General features: G+C 43.3%; 1 protein-coding gene and 1 long non-coding RNA gene across 2 annotated transcripts in view; one reads left to right on the forward strand and one right to left on the reverse strand.

Annotated features, from left to right (window-relative positions):
* TNRC6A (trinucleotide repeat containing adaptor 6A) overlaps nt 1–16,464 on the forward strand; it is a 214,654-nt gene that overhangs the window by 25,107 nt on the left and 173,083 nt on the right. The window contains exon 2 of the mRNA XM_077986567.1: nt 2,823–2,948. Coding sequence (XP_077842693.1) covers nt 2,869–2,948 — 80 coding nt within the window. The 5' untranslated portion in view covers nt 2,823–2,868. The remainder of the gene's footprint in view (nt 1–2,822; nt 2,949–16,464) is intronic.
* LOC144338147 (uncharacterized) overlaps nt 14,907–16,464 on the reverse strand; it is a 71,062-nt gene continuing 69,504 nt past the window's right edge. The window contains exon 2 of the long non-coding RNA XR_013411993.1: nt 14,907–15,832. This is a non-coding gene — a long non-coding RNA (uncharacterized LOC144338147). The remainder of the gene's footprint in view (nt 15,833–16,464) is intronic.

Consider the following 16,464-nt stretch of genomic DNA (forward strand, 5'->3'; position numbering starts at 1 on the left):
TTTATTTATTTATTACTTTTTTTTTTTTTTTTTTTGAGATGGAGTCTGGCTCTGTTGCCCAGGCTGGAGTGCAGTGGCCCAATCTTGGCTCACTGCAACCTCTGCCTCCCGGTTCAAGCGATTCTCCTGCCTCAGCCTCCTGAGTAGCTGGGACTACAGGCTCGTGCCACCAGACCTAGCTAACTTTTGTATTTTTAGTAGAGACAGGGTTTCACTGTGTTGGCCAGGCTGGTCTCAAATGCTTGACCTCAAGTGATCCGCCTGCCTCAGTCTCCCAAACTGCTGGCATTACAGGCCTGAGCCACCATGCCCGACTGTGATGCCATTTATACAAAGTACAAAAACAGGGGCAAAAATCAATATCATGGCCAGGCACAGTGGCTCACCACTGTAATCCCAGCACTTTGGGAGGCCGAGGCAGGAGGATCACTTAAGCCCAGGAGTCCGAGACTAGCCTGGACAATATAGTGAGACCCCATCTCTACCAAAAATACAAAAATTAGCTCAGCATGGTGGCACATACCTGTAATATCAGCCACTCATGAGGCTGAGGTGGGAGGATTGCTTGAACCTGGGAGGCTCATTTGAAGTAAGCCGAGATCACACCACTGCACTCCAACCTGGGCGACAGAGCAAGGTTGTCTCAAAAAAAAACAAAAAGCAGAAAACAAAACCGCAAATGAATCCCTGTAATCTCTAAATGGTGTTGTATTTAGTCTTCCTTAAACTGACTGCCTTGGGAAAACTAAAGCAATAACTATTTCTACTGTCATTTTCCTGTTTTAAAAAATCATTTGTCTCCCCTCTGGTTATATAAGAATAATAAACTCAGCAGAACATCAAAATACTGTTAGGACTTAGGAGGTCAAGTAAAACAAGGATAGAAATCTGTTGCCATTGGATTGGGCCACATGTAAGATCTTGATGATTGATGATGTTGGTGCAAATTGCTTCACTGGTGTGGAGGCAACAGATCCCAGAGTGCAGAGATTTTGGAGAAATAGGACATGAGGAACTGGAAGCAGTCTATCCTCACAAATATTTCAAGTACTTTGACTTTTAAAGTTAAAAGAGGATGCACATAGGGTTGAAAATTGTTGTATGAGTGTTTATCATAGAAGACGAGAAAGATGACTGGGTGTGGTGGCTCATGCCTGTGATCTCAAAACTTTAAAAGCCTGAGGCAGGAGAATTACGTGAGGCCAGGAGTCCGAGGCCAGCCTGGATGACATAGCAAAAAACTTGTCTCTACAAAAAATTTAAAAAAAAAAAAAAAGAAAATTAGCCAGGCATGGTGGCACACACCTGTAATCCAGAGGTTGGAGGACCTCTTGAACCCAGGAGTTGGAGGCTGCAGTGAGCTATGGTCACACCACTGCACTCCAACCTGGGCAACAGAGCAAGACCCTGTCTCAAAAAACATGAGAAAGACTAAGACATGTGTATGTGCTAAAGGAGGAAATCAGTAGACAGAAATAGTTTCATTCATTGATTTCTGCTTTTAATCTTTACATCATTCACTTATTCACCAACTACTTACTAAATACCTGTTTTACCAGCCACTTTTTTTGTTTTCTTTTTGAGACAGGGTCTCACTCTATTGCCCAGGCTGGAGTACAGTGGTGTGATCGTAGCTCGCTGTAGCCTCCAACTCCTTAGACTCACTCAAGTGATCCTCCTGCCTTAGCCTCCTGAGTAGCACCAGCACATTGGTTAATTTTTTTTTTCTTTTTTATTTTGTTGTAGAAATTAGGTTTCACTACGTTGCCCAGACTGGTCTCAAACTCCTGAGCTCAAACAATCCTCCCACCTTGGCTTCCCAAAGCTCTGGGATTACAGGCATGAGCCATGGCACTTGGCCCAGTCAGTGTTTTTTGACGGTGATAATAGAGCAATGATAGGCACAATCTCATGTGATTTATGGTCTATCTGAGAAGAGGGAAGTTGCAGACATAGGTGAGAGCAAGAATGATAGTTGGGTGGGGGAGTCTTGAATAAAAGTGTAAGATAATAGACCAGCCAGTCGGGCACAGTGGCTTACGCCTATAATCCCAGTGCTTTGGGAGGTCAAGGCAGGTGGATCCCTAGAACTCAGGACTTCAAGACCAGCCTGAGCAACATAGGGAGACTCTGCCCCTGCAAAAAAAATACAAAAATTAGCTGAGCATGGTGGTGTGCATTTCTAGTATCAGCTACTCAGGAGGCTGAGATAGGAGGATCACTTGAGCCTGGGAGGCTGAGGCTGCAGTGGACTGTGATTGCACAGCTGCACTCCAGCCTGGGTGACAAAGTAAGACCCTGTCTCAAAAACAAAACAAAAAGCAAAAAGAAAAAAAGAAAAAGAAAAGAAAAAGAAAAAAGGAAGAAAAACAAAGGCATGAGGCTGGGCACAGTGACTCACACCTGTAACCCCAGCACTTTGGGAGGCTGAGGCGGGTGGATTGCTTTAGTTCAGGAGTTCGAGACCAGCCCAGGCAACATGGCAAAACCCCATCTCTACCAAAAATACAAACAACTATCCAGGCATGGTGGTGCACGCCTGTGGTCCCAGCTACTTGGGAGGCTGTGGCAGGAGGATCGCCTGAGCCTAGGAGGTGGAAGTTGCACTGAACCAAGATCGAGCCACTGCACTCTGGCCTGTGTGACCAAAAAAAAAAAAAAAAAAAAAAAAAAAACCAGGGGGATGAAATTAAAGTTTGTACCCAGGAGTTGCACATAGATGTGTGTCTCATAGGTAAATAGGCATCACTGGTTGTGTTTGGGAGGGGAATGAGGTAAAAAGTGGAGAATCACTAATCTAATGCAACCTCTTCCTTTCTCAGGTGTGAAAACTGAGGCCCGGAGAGGTGATGTGATTTGCCTAAAGTCATGCAACTAGTGGCAGAGCCAGGCCTAGACGCCAGGTGTCCTGGCTCTCAAGACATTCCGCTGCCCGAGGAATGGAACAGGTAGTATCACTCGCACTGGGGACCAGGGGTCAGTCCATTCAGCCCAGAGCTGCCTGAGGTTCCAACTAAGGAAACCAGAGGAAACATCCACTCAAAATTCTGACAAGTTGAATGGGGTTGAAATCAGAACTGGGCAAGAGAAAGGGGGCAAGGTTTGAAACTCAGACCTCACGATCCTGAGACAGAGGCCAATGTACCATCACCCCACGTCACCTTCTGAAGGTAGATTGAGCTCTGGCCCTATCATGTCCATCTCTAAACAGCTTGGTGGTGAGTTCTCTTCCAGCCATTCTGCGACCCATACTCTGTCTGATATAATTCACGCTGTAAGGAAAATCAATGGCCACTTGCAGAGGATGTGTGGGAGGATGGAAAAAAAGGGACACGGGGAGACCAGTTAGGAGGCCTTTGGAGAGATCCAGGAGGAAAGTGAAGAGGAAGGGCTGGTAGGAGGGGTCTGCTGGATCCGTACGGCATCACCTGGGTTAGTGGTTGGTGAAGTTGATCAGCGTGATGGTGGAAAAGCTAGAATAGAAATGAAATCCACATCAAAGTGGGAAGGAAAAGAGTTTCTGTTTTTATATATGTCTACTTGCTGTTTATACTAAAGGATGTTCTTAAGCCCAGTATTGATCACACAAAATCTACCTTTGGTACTCTAAGTAAGATATGCCCTATGAATTATTTGTAATTCATACAAATTCATACCAAGTCATTGGTAATGTGTATTAACCCCTCTGAATATTCTGGGTTATGGCTTCTTTTTTATTCATTTGATGATTCTTTATTGAGCGTCTACAATGTGCCATGCATTGGTCTGGGCATTTGGAATACATCAGGTGAATTAAACAAACAAATACCATTGAACTCCTAAAACTCAATCAGCGGCAGGTGGCCAGAGAAGCTAGCCTTTGGGAAAAACAATGGGAGAAAAAGCTAAGGAGAAAATTGCTCAGTTGACATGGTATTAATCAAAGTAAAAGCTGGAAAGATGTATATTGATAGGCTGGGTTTGATTGGATCCCATGGGGAAGGATTTTTCCAGGCAGGGAGAGCTGAGATAGCAGACTGATCATTCAGAGAATCTACCTGAATCAGTGGCTACGACAGTGTGTCTCCTGACAGGACCAGATTCCTAGGGGTAAACGGCAACAAAAGAGGCACCACAGGGAGGGGCTCTCAGCAAAGGCAGTGTGAGGAGGCTCAGATCCGTAGACAGAACAGAATGCACAATGGAACAGTTAAGGCGGTCATCAGACTCCAAGAAACCAAGCAATGTTGGCCGAAGGTTATCCAACGTGGTGGTGTGGGGAGAAAGCCATGGAAAATCTAAGAGCATCTGTTGCCTGTCAAGTTGTCAGCAGTGGTCAGTGGGCAGAAAGCAGGGCTGTGGTCACTGAGCTGATGTTCAAGGAACATTTCCAGCCTCTGGGAGAAGTAGGTTATATCTCATGCAAGGCATTAAATAGGGACAAAGGCACAGGAGGAAAGGAGGAAAATGACCTCAGAAGTAGAAGATAAGGAATAGGTTAAGAACAGAATCAGGCTGAGTGCGGTGGCTCACACCTGTAATCCCAGCACTTTGGGAGGCCGAGCTGGGGGGAATCACTTGAGCCCAGGAGTTCCAGACCAGCCTGGTCAACATGGCAAAACCCAGTCTCTACTAAAAATACAAAAAAATTGGCCAGGCATGGTGGCACGTGCCTGTAATTCCAGCTACTTGGGAGGCTGAGGCAGGAGAATCTCTTGAACCCGGAAGGCAGAGGTTGCGGTGAGCTGAGATAGTGCCACTGCACTCCAGCCTGGGTGACAGAGTGAGACTCCATCTCAAAAACAAAAAAAAAGAACAGAATCAGGCCAGGCACAGTGGCTCACGCCTGTAATGCCAACACTTTGAGAGGCTGTGGGGGAAGATTGCTTGAGGCCAGGAGTTCGAGACCAGTCTAGATGATGTAGTGAGACCCTGTCTCTACAAAAAATTTTTTAAACTTAGCTGGGCATGGTGGTGTGTGTCCGTAATCCCAGCTACTTGGGAGATTGAGGTGGAATGATGGCTGGAGCCCAGGAGTTCAAGGCTGCAGTGAGCTATGTTTGCTCCACTGCACTCCAGCCTAGGTAACAGAGTGAGACCCTGTTTCTTAAAAAAAAAAAAAAAAAAAAAAAAAAAGTAGCATCCATCCCATTCATGGGAACCCCATGGCCTGGACTATAGAGGAAGTAGGATGCGGAGACAGGAAACAGGTAGGGCCCATCATTCCTGCCCCATGCAGAAGGAAGGAGGGAAGAAATCATGCCTATTGCTTCTTTCCTTTTGTCAGCAGGAATCTCCATGAGTGCCATGACACTGAGGTTTCCAGAGAGTGCTTTTTCTTTAATTGACCCAGGTATTCATTCCAAAACTCAGAGAATGGTTTTCTTAGGGCTGAGGATTAGGGCAGGCATAGAGTTCTAACCTATGTCTTAATCTTTTGCTTTATGTGGTTTCTTTCAGCTGTGACCACTCCCATCCACCATTCATTCTTAGTCCAGACATCTCTTTGCATAGCTCACTCTCCACTGCATGCTCTATTTTCTTCCATCTTCCTGGCTTCCAGCCTTACTGCTTATTCTTCTGTTTGGAGGCTAACCTAGCCCATCAGACCTGAGGCTTGGCCCCGTCTTCCCCTGAGTCAACATCTTCCTCTAATAATACTTCTGTAGTGGACATTCTATCTGATTCCCCACTGTCCCTTCCACCCCCCGCCCTGTTAGTAGCAGCAATACAGTAAGGGAGAATTTACAAGTCTAGGCCACACACTGACACTGATCCGATGCTGAATTTGACTTCCAAATAATGTTTCTGTCTCTGCACCACTTACTCCAGAATCTAAGTCCGGGGAGGAAGGATCTAATTGCTCAGCTTCACAGCTAACTTCTTGAACCTGGCTCCTTCAGCTTCTACAGTGGATGATGAGAGGGGAGGCAAGTGACTTACTTAGATGGCCCTCTTGTCGGACCTAATCACAGTGCATAATTCTCCCAGTGGGAACACTGGTGCAAATAAGAGGGCAGGCAATTCTAGATCATCACTGGGTTTTGTTTTGTTTCTTTTTTACTTTTTTTATTTTATTTTATTTATTTATTTTTTGAGACGGAGTCTCGCTCTGTCGCCCAGGCTGGAGTGCAGTGGCCGGATCTCAGCTCACTGAAAGCTCCGCCTGCCGGGTTCAAGCCATTCTCCTGTCTCAGCCTCCCGAGTAGCTGGGACTACAGGTGCCTGCCACCACGCCCGGCTAATTTTTTTTTTTTTTTTTTTTGTATTTTTAGTAGAGATGGGGTTTCACCATGTTAGCTTCTTTCATTTTTTGAGACAGGGTCTCACTCTGTCCATCAGGCTGGAGTGCAGTCGTGCAGTCACAGCTCACTGCATCCTCAACCTCCTGGGCTCAAGTAATCCTCCCGCCCCAGCCAAGAAGCTGGGACTACAGGCACATACCGCCACACCCAGCTAATTTTTAATTATTTTGTAGAGATAGGGTTTCACTACATTACCCAGGCTGGTCTCAAACTCCTAGGCTCAAGTGATCCTCCCGCATCGGCCTCCAGAGTAGCTAGGACTACAGGTTCATGACACTACACCAGGTTAATTTTTTTTGTGTGTGTGGTTTTTTGTTTGTTTGTTTGTTTTTTGTAGTGTCAAGGTCTCACTATGTTGCCCAGGCTGGTCTCAAACTCCTAGTCTCAAGCAATCTGCCTGCCTCAGCCTCCCAAAGTGCTGGGATTACAGGCATGAGCCACCACACCCGGCCCATCGCTATTAAATAGAATAATAACACAAACCACATACGTAACTGTAAATATTCTAGTTGCCACATTTTTAAAAGGTAAAAAGAAACAGATGAAATTAATTTTAACATTATAATTTATTGAACCTAACATTTCTAAAATATCATCATGTCAACCTGAAATCAATATAAAAATTTGTAATGAGGTATGTTCCTTCCTTCCTGTTGTTACTCTAAATCTTTGACATCCAAAGTGTGTTTTACACATTACAGTACGGCTGTCACTGAAAACATGTGATCTGTATTTATAGTTACAGTTGAAAAAGTAGAACAGCATACACAGGTTGTTCCAAAGATACTTAAATATTTTCCAAGTACCAAAAAATCACTTTCCCGTATTATTCGCTTCCACATTGACGAAGCTAGTTCATCTTCATTGGAATAATGGTTTGACTTTGAAGCAAAGCCAATCAGTTTTAAAACTACTTCTGTCCAGGCTAGGCGCAGTGGCTCACGCCTATAATCTCAGTACTTTGGAGGCTGAGGTGGGTGGATCATTTGAGGTCAGGAGTTCAAGACCAGCCTGGCTAACATGGTGAAACCCCATCTCTATTAAAAATATAAAAATTAGTCGAGTGGTAGTTGTGCACGCCTGTAATCCCAGCTACTCAGGAAGCTGAGGCAGGAGAATTGCTTGAACCTGGGAGGCAGAGGTTGTGGTGAGCCAAGATTACACCACTGCACTCCAGCCTGGGCAACAGAGTGAGACCTTGTCTCAGAAAAACAAACAAACAAACAAAAAAAACCTACTTCTGTCCAACTTAAGCAATTCACCAATCCTCATGTCAATTCAGTATTAACGTGGAATGTAAAGGGATGCAGTATAAATTGAAAAGTAATTCTAAAGTTTATCAATATCAACAACTTTCTTAAAATTTTTCTTATAAATTTTGCAGATAATTTACATAATGCTGGTGATTACTATTAAAAATATTTTGCAGCCAGCCGCAGTGGCTCACGCCTGTTATCCCAGCACTTTGGGAGGCTGAGGTGGAGAAGATCACTTGAGCTCAGGAGTTCGAGACCAACCTTGGAAACATGACAGGACCCTGTATCTACAAAAAAAAAAAAAAAAAAAAATTAGCAGGCGATGGTGGCGCATGCATCTGTAGTCCCAGCTACTTGAGACGCTAAGGTGGGAGGATCACTTGAGCCTGGGAGGCAGAGGTTGCAGTGAGCCAAGACAATGCCACCGCACTTCAGCCTGGGCAACAGAGCAAAATCCTGTCTTTAAAAATATATATTTTGCATATGGATTCATGTTAAAAAGTATGCAAAATCATTATTATTGATTTGTATTATGAAATGTTTTCATTTCAATGTAAATTCTTATACTTTTCCAGCTAGATCACAGGTTTTTCTTTCTTTAGAGCTTGGAATTTATCTCATTTCATATACACTGTGATATTGCTGAGAAAACATAAATCACGCTGCCATGTTTATCTTTGATTATTAAATATTTGGCAAGCATTCCCTTTGTTTCAAGAAAATCTTGAATTGGAATTGACAGTACAGTAAATCTTTGTAAAAGTCTTCCATGACTCAACCAATGAACGTTGGCAAAGACCCAAGACCACCCCATTCATTGCCTTCTATTTCTTTCAAAAGTCCCATGCACTGGTGGTGATTCACAGCATTTGTACGTATACACTGAACAGTTTTCAACTGTACCCGTGACACTTTCCATGGAGCCTGCTTCCAAAAGCAACACAAATATTTTCAGTATTTATCATACAGTGGGATGAAGCAATAAAGGAAACATCAGTCTCTTGTTTTGAAACTCCAATAAAACCAGATTTTTGACCAAACATAGCTGGAGGACCATCTGGCATGATAGAAACTAATTTTTTCATGTCTAAGTGAAATTTTTTTGGTCAGATGTAAAAGATTTTTTAAAATCTGTGCTACATGGCCGGGCGCGGTGGCTCAAGCCTGTAATCCCAGCACTTTGGGAGGCCGAGACGGGCGGATCACGAGGTCAGGAGATCGAGACCATCCTGGCTAACACGGTGAAACCTCGTCTCTACTAAAAAATACAAAAAAAAAAACTAGCCGGGGGCGAGGTGGCGGGCGCCTGTAGTCCCAGCTACTCGGGAGGCTGAGGCAGGAGAATGGTGTAAACCCGGGAGGCGGAGCTTGCAGTGAGCTGAGATCCGGCCACTGCACTCCAGCCTGGGCGACAGAGCGAGACTCCGTCTCAAAAAAAAAAAAAAAAAAATCTGTGCTACACTTTTGTAAGCCATGAATTGGCAATGCTTTTTCATGAATTTGGAAGTCCTTTTTGAATAAATATACCCAGGCTATTAGTTGGATGGTGTCTCATGGCATGACTCAGCTAAATTGTGCAATTTTCCAAAATTTGAATCCATTTAGCTTTAATACGTTCTTTCATTCTATGGGCAATTGTTTGGTGGCTTAATTGCAGATTATTCACTTTCTGTAAAATCTTTATATTTATTTATTTATTTATTTATTTATTTATTTATTTTCGAGAGTTTCCCTCTATTTCCCAGGCTGGAGTGTGGTGGTGTGGATTGACCGCACTCCAGTTTTGACCTCCCCAGGCTCAGTGATCCTCCCACCTCAGCCTTCTCCTGAGTAGCTGGGACTACAGGGGTGCATCACCACACCCAGCCATTTTTTTCTATTTTTCATAGAGACAGGGTTTCACCATGTTGCCCAGGATAGTCTCACACTCCTGCGGTCAAGTGATCTGCCCACCTCGGCCTCCCAAAGTGCTGAGATTACAGGTGTGAGCCACCACGCCAGCCTAAAATATCTTTTTAGTCTTTTCCTCATAATTTTCTAACAAAATTTTTACAACTTAAATTTTTTTTTTTTACCATATTTCCATTAAAAATTGTCGGCCGGGCGCGGTGGCTCAAGCCTGTAATCCCAGCACTTTGGGAGGCTGAAACAGGTGGATCACGAGGTCAGGAGATCGAGACCATCCTGGCTAACACGGTGAAACATCATCTCTACTAAAAAATACAAAAAACTAGCCGGGCGAGGTGGCGGGCGCCTGTAGTCCCAGCTCCTCGGGAGGCTGAGGCAGGAGAATGACGTAAACCCGGGAGGCGAAGCTTGCAGTTGAGCTGAGATCCGGCCACTGCACTCCAGCCTGGGCGACAGAGCGAGACTCCGTCTCAAAAAAAAAAAAAAAAAAAAAATTGTGTACATGTGCATAAGCACATGCATGCAAGAATCTGAGTCATTTTTATAGCCAGCCAAAGTTATAATCTCTAATTCGGATAAACTAAAATCTATTTAAAAGGTTTTTACTCTACATTTTATTCTGATTTCAACTAACTAATTTCATCGGATTTTCTTATTGTGGTAAAATATATACAACATAAAATTTACTATTTTAATCATATGTTAAGTATACATCTCTGTGGCATTAAGTATATTCACACTGCTGTGAACCATCACCACCATCCATCTGTACAACTTTATCTTCCCACACTGAAACGGTGACCCCATTAAACACTAACTCCCCCTTTCTCCCAGGCTAGAGTGCAGTGGTATGATCTCGGCTCACTGCAACCTCTGCCTCCCGGGTTCAAGGGATTCTCCTGCCTCAGCCTCCCGAGCAGCTGAGATTACAGGCACGCATCACCACGCCCGGCTAATTTTTTTGGTAGAGATGGGTTTTCACCATGTTGGCCAGGCTTGTCTCGAACTCCTGACATCAAGTGATCACCTGTCTCAGCCTCCCAAAGTGCTGGGATTGCAGGCGTGAGCCTCCACACCCGGCCTATTTTCTATGTCTATGAATTTGACTGCTCTAGGAAATTCATGGGTGTGGAATCATACAATATTTATCCTCTCGTGTTGGGCTTATTTCACTTAGCATAATGTCTTCAAGGTTCGTCCATATTGTAGCAACTGTCAGAATTTCCTTCTTTCTTAAGACCATATAATATCCATTCATCTGCTGATGACCATTGGAGTAATTTTCACCTTTTGGCTATTGAGAATAATGCTGCCATGAACTTGAGTGTACAAGTCCCTGCTTTCACTTCTTCTCAGTATATACTGAGAAGTGAAATTGCTGAATCCATGGTATTTCTTTAATTTTTGAGGAACTGCACCACTTTCCACAGCACCTTTTTTTTTTTTTTTTTTTTTTTTTTTTTTTTAATGGAGTCTCTCCCTGTTGCCCAGGCTGAAGTGCAGTGGCACAATCTTGGCTCACTGCAAGCTCCACCTCCCGGGTTCAAGCAATTCTCCTGCCTCAGCCTCCTGAGTAGCTGGGACTACAGGCGCCCACCACCATGCCTGGCTAATTTTTTGTATTTTTAGTAGAGACGGGCTTTCACCGTGTCAGCCAGGATGGTCTCGATCTCCTGACCTCATGATTCACCCACCTCGGCCTCCCAAAGTGCTGGGATTACAGGCGTGCGCCACTGCACCTGGCCCACAGCAACCATTTTACAGTCCCACCAGCAAGGCACAAGGGTGGAAAGGTTCTAGTTTGTCTACATCCTCACCAACACTTGATTCCCATGCTGTTTTGTTTTGTTGGTAATCGCCATCCTAATGGGTATGAAGTGGTATTCTGAGGTTTGGATTTGCATTCTCCTAGCATCAAGGGATGTTGAGCATCTTTTCACGTGCTTCGTTAGTTCTTTCTTAAATATGGAGAGAAAACTTATCAAACTCACTATGTATTTGCTGAAAATGTCTCGATAGTTTCCATCTTATTATCTTAAAATTGTTTTTCACAACAACATGCAGCTTTTTTGTTTCACTATACCACAGCAAATTGCAACTGACATCCATCGTGGATTCGGTGGTGCATCTTCCTACAGTCTTTTGAGCTCTTCCCTTTTTAAAATAGACAAGCAGGCTGGACACAGTGGCTCATGGCTGTAATCTCAGCACTTTGGGGGGCTGAGGCAGGAGGATCATTTGAGCCCAGGAGTTTGGAACCAGCCTGGGCAACATAGTGAGACCCCATCTCTACTTAAAAAAAAAATTAGCCTACTCTGCCTCAAAATAGATAAATAATTGACAAATAAAAATTATATACATTTGTGGTGCACAATGGATGTTTTTATATATGTATAAATTGCGGAATGGCTAAATCAAACTATTTAACATAGGCCTGTTGCCTCACATATCTCTTTTTGTTTTCTTTGGGGTTTTTTTTTGTTTTTTTGTTTTTTGTTTTTTGAGACAGGGTCTCACTCTGTGGCCCAGGCTGGAGTGCAGTGGCACAGTCATGGCTCACTGAAACCTCGAACTTCTGGGCTCAAGCCATCTTCCCACCCCAGCCCTCTGAGTATCTGGGACCACAGATGTGCACCACCATACCCAACTGATTTTATTATTTTTTGTAGAGACAGGTCTCCTTATGTTGCCCAGGTTGGTTTCGAACTCCTGGGCTCAAGAGATCTTTCCACCTCTGCCTCTCAAAGTGCTGGGATTACAGGCATGAGCCACTTCATCCAGCTCTCACATATTTCTTTGTGTGTGTGTGGTAAGAACACGTAATATCTACTCTCTTAGCAATTTTCAGATATACAATATGTTACCAACCATACTCACCATGTTGTACAGTGCATCTCTTGAACTTATTCCTCTAGTCTAACTGAATTTTTGTATCCTTTGACCAACATCTCCCCAATTTCCCCATCCCCCAGCCTCCAGTCTCTCTCTCTCTCTCTTTTTTTTTTAGATGGAGCCTCGCTCTGTTGCCCAGCCATGACAGTGGCACAATTTCAGCTCACTGAAAACTTCGCCTCCTGGATTCAAGTGATTCTCCCGCCTCAGTCTCCCGAGTAGCTGGGATTACAGGCATGCACCACCAAGCCCAGCTAATTTTTATATTTTTAGTAGAGATGGCGTTTCACCATGTTGTCCAGACTGGTCTCGAACTCCTGATCTCAGACGATCTGCCTGCCTTGGGCTCCCAAAGTGCTGGGATTACAGGCGTGAGCCACCGCACCCAGTCTCCAGTCTCTTAATTTACTATTCTTGTCATAGCTCTACCATTTGCATCTCCATTTCATTCTACATAAGTCACCTGCCTTTATTTTAAATTGGAAATTTTGTTCATGTATAGAAAAATAATTCAATTATAATTAAAATAGTATGTATTTTTCTTTAATGAACAATGTGATGCAAAGGTACCATGCAATTCATACTGTCTAGATAAAATATTCAGGTAAACACATTACAATGTCGTGTCAATGCACAGAAAAACAGGATTTGGCCAGGTGCAGTGGCTCACACCTGTAATCCCAGCACTTTGAGAGGCCGAGGCAGGTGAATCACTTGAGGTCAGGAGTTTGAGACCAGGCTGGCCAACATGGCAAAACCTCATCTCTACTAAAAATACAAAAATTAGCCTGGCACGGTGTTGAGCCCATGTAAGCCCAGCTACTTGGGTGACTGAGGCAGGAGAATTGCTTGAACCTGGGAGGCGGAGGTTGCAGTGAGCCAAAATTATGCCACTGCACTCAAGCCTGGGCGACAGAGCGAGACTCTATCAAAAAGAAAGAAAAGAAAAGAAGAAAGAAAGAAAAAGAAAGAGAGAGAGAGAAAGAAAGAAAGAGAGAGAGAGAGAGAGAGAAGGAGGGAGGGAGGGAGGGAAGGAAGGAAGGAGAAAGAAAGAAAGAACGAAAGAAAGAAAGAGAAAGAAGAAAGAAAGAAAGAAAGAAAGAGAAAGAAGAAAGAAAAGAAAGAAGAAAGAAAGAAAGGAAAGAAAGAAAGAAAGAAAGAAAGAAAGAAAGAAAGAAAGAAAGAAAGAAAGAAAGAAAGAAAGAAAAAGAAAGAAAGAAAGAAAGAAGAAAAAAAAAGGATTCAAACCAAATGAGTTGACACCTATTAGATGAGTGATAGGTTCACACACGATCTGAGAAAACACACACGCCTGGCATGTGCACTGGCAATATAAGAATATTTTATGTGATGTACTTAGGAGAGAGAAATGTAATCCTACCAAAGCAAAATTGAACTTAATAGAAAAATATTTTATACTGGTTTGGTTTTAAAATTTTAAAAATTAAGGAAACGTAAAAAGTTGAGCTCCCCATTCACATTAGCTACATTGCTAGTGATCATTCCAGTGGCTACTGGATTGAACAGTGTAGCTCAGTGCAGATCTATCAAACAACAACAAATTGTCTGCACAATTCCACTGTTCAGTTTATTCTCTAAAGAAACTCTGCCCCGGTGCACAGAAGGTATGTAGGAAGATGTTTCCCGCAACATTGTTTATAACAGTCACTAAGGAGAACAACCCACATATCCACCAACTGGGTATAGCAAAAAAAAAAAAAAAAAAATTGTGGTGTATCTATTCTAAGGAATTGTATGCCACAGTTCAAAATAGACACATTCGCTGGGTGCCGTGGCTCACGCCTGTAATCCCAGCGTGAGCCACAGATTTGGGAGGCTGAGTCGGGCAGATCACCTGAGGTCGGGAGTTCGAGACCAGCCTGACCAACATGGAGAAACCCTGTCTCTACTAAAAGTACAAAATTAGCCACACATGGCGGCACGTGCCTGTAATCCCAGCTACTCAGGAGGCTGAGGCAGGAGAATCACCTGAATCCGGGAGGCGGAGGTTGCCGTGAGCTGAGATCATGCCATTTCACTCCAGCCTGGGCAACAAGAGGAAAACTCCGTCTCAAAAAAAAATAAAAACATGAGAGACACATTGGTGCGGTGACTCACCCCTGTAATCCCAGCATTTTGGGAGGCCGCAGTGGGAAGATCATTTGAGCCCAGGAGTTCGAGACCATCCTGGGCAACATAGTGAGACCCCCCCTCCATCTTAATAAAAGAAAAAGAAATTTAAAAATAAAAAATAAAATAAAAAATAGGCACATGGTTAGATTACTAAGTCATATTACTAGGTGGGGAGGAAAAGAGAAAGTTGTACAATGTGATGTCATTTTAAAAGTTGATAGGCCGGGCGCGGTGGCTGAAGCCTGTAATCCCAGCACTTTGGGAGGCCGAGACGAGCGGATCACGAGGTCAGGAGATCGAGACCATCCTGGCTAACGCGGTGAAACCCCATCTCTACTAAAAAAAATACAAAAAAACTAGCCGGGCGTGGTGGTGGGTGCCTGTAGTCCCAGCTACTCGGGAGGCTGAGGCAGGAGAATGGTGTAAACCCGGGAGGCAGAGCTTGCAGTGAGCTGAGATCCGGCCACTGCACTCCAGCCTGGGTGACAGAGCAAGACTCCGTCTCAAAAAAAAAAAAAAAAATTGATGATAGATGCCAGGTGTGATGGCTCCCAAAGGAGGATTGCTTGAGGTCAGGAGTTTGAGACCAGTCTGGGCAATATAGAAAGATCCCCTCTCTAAAAACAAAATATATACATTTTTTTTTAACTTTTTGATTATAGATAGATAGAGACACAGAAAGATACCAGAGTGGTTCTCTCTGTGCCTCTATGAAAGGAGAGAGGGAACTTAGATGAACTTGGATTTAATAAGAAGAATGCATGTATGTATTACTCATATAATTAAAGTTAATTTAGAATAAAAGAACTTGGAGAGAGGGAACTTAGATGAACTTGGATTTAATAAGAAGCATGCATGTATGTATTACTCATATAATTAAAATTAATTTAGGATAAAAGAACTTAAGAAAGGAAACTGTTAATCAAAATGAAAAGATGAACAAAAAGCCAATTAAGTAGAATTCACTGCAATCCAGATTATATGGTGGCTAGATAAGTGTTATCCCATGACGTAATATTTAATGCAAATGTCAAAAGTAATTCTCCAAAAAGAAGATACAGAAATTATATGGTGGCCTTTCTGTAAACTGAAACTGGCAAATGCTAGTAATCAAAACTAATTTATGAGGCTTTTCTCCACCAGTGTTTTGGCTAATATCCAGGTTACCCATCCCAAGCTGCTATTACATTAAAACCTCCAGACCTCAGCACCGATTGGCATCCAACCCACTGACCACAACATTTTCCAGCACACCAATTGTTCTTACAGCACTTGTTTTCATAATCACTGTTCTTTTCTTTGGTGTTCTTCCTTTATCCCATAAATATATATGCTGATTAAGTGGTAATTATTAGGCAACTGGACCCAAACAACATATGAAAGACGGAATAAGAGGGGGACAGATCCAGGAGTGTTTTGGGATCCTCAACGTGCCCTTCATTACATTACAGAAACCCAGTTTTAAATGAATAGTGCTAGTTCTCTACCTCCCTGTAGAGCAAGTTTACCTCAGGGACAACAGGACGTGGATTGAACATTTAATCCTTATCCCAAACTCAAAATTACCCTTGCACTATCTGACATTGACTGAGTAAACAGATTAGCCAAGGAAGAGAATTCAATCAGCAGAGAGGCCTGAGAATTCTCTTGAACTTTGTTTAAAAGCACCCTGAAATTGGAGCTTCTTGGGAGCATTCGCTTCCAACCATTTTCTAAATTGAAATTGCATTCCACTTCCCTAAGACCACAGCCTTCTTCTAAGACAGGCTTATGGGAACTCTGAACTATCTAAGCAGAAGACGTGTGTCTGAGAAGAAAACTGGAATGAACAAATCTATAAAGCAGTAGAACAATAACCCCGACAAAGACAGCGTGATTCACATTGCAAATGACAGGAAGAAAAAATAAACAAGGGAGTGTTCACCTCAGAGAAGACAACCACGATGACAATGATGAGACCTGAGATAACAAAAATAAAAGGACAGCAAGCC

This window comes from Macaca mulatta, chromosome 20 (genome assembly GCF_049350105.2).
Source record: "Macaca mulatta isolate MMU2019108-1 chromosome 20, T2T-MMU8v2.0, whole genome shotgun sequence".
In the NCBI taxonomy this organism is placed as follows: Eukaryota; Metazoa; Chordata; class Mammalia; order Primates; family Cercopithecidae; genus Macaca; species Macaca mulatta.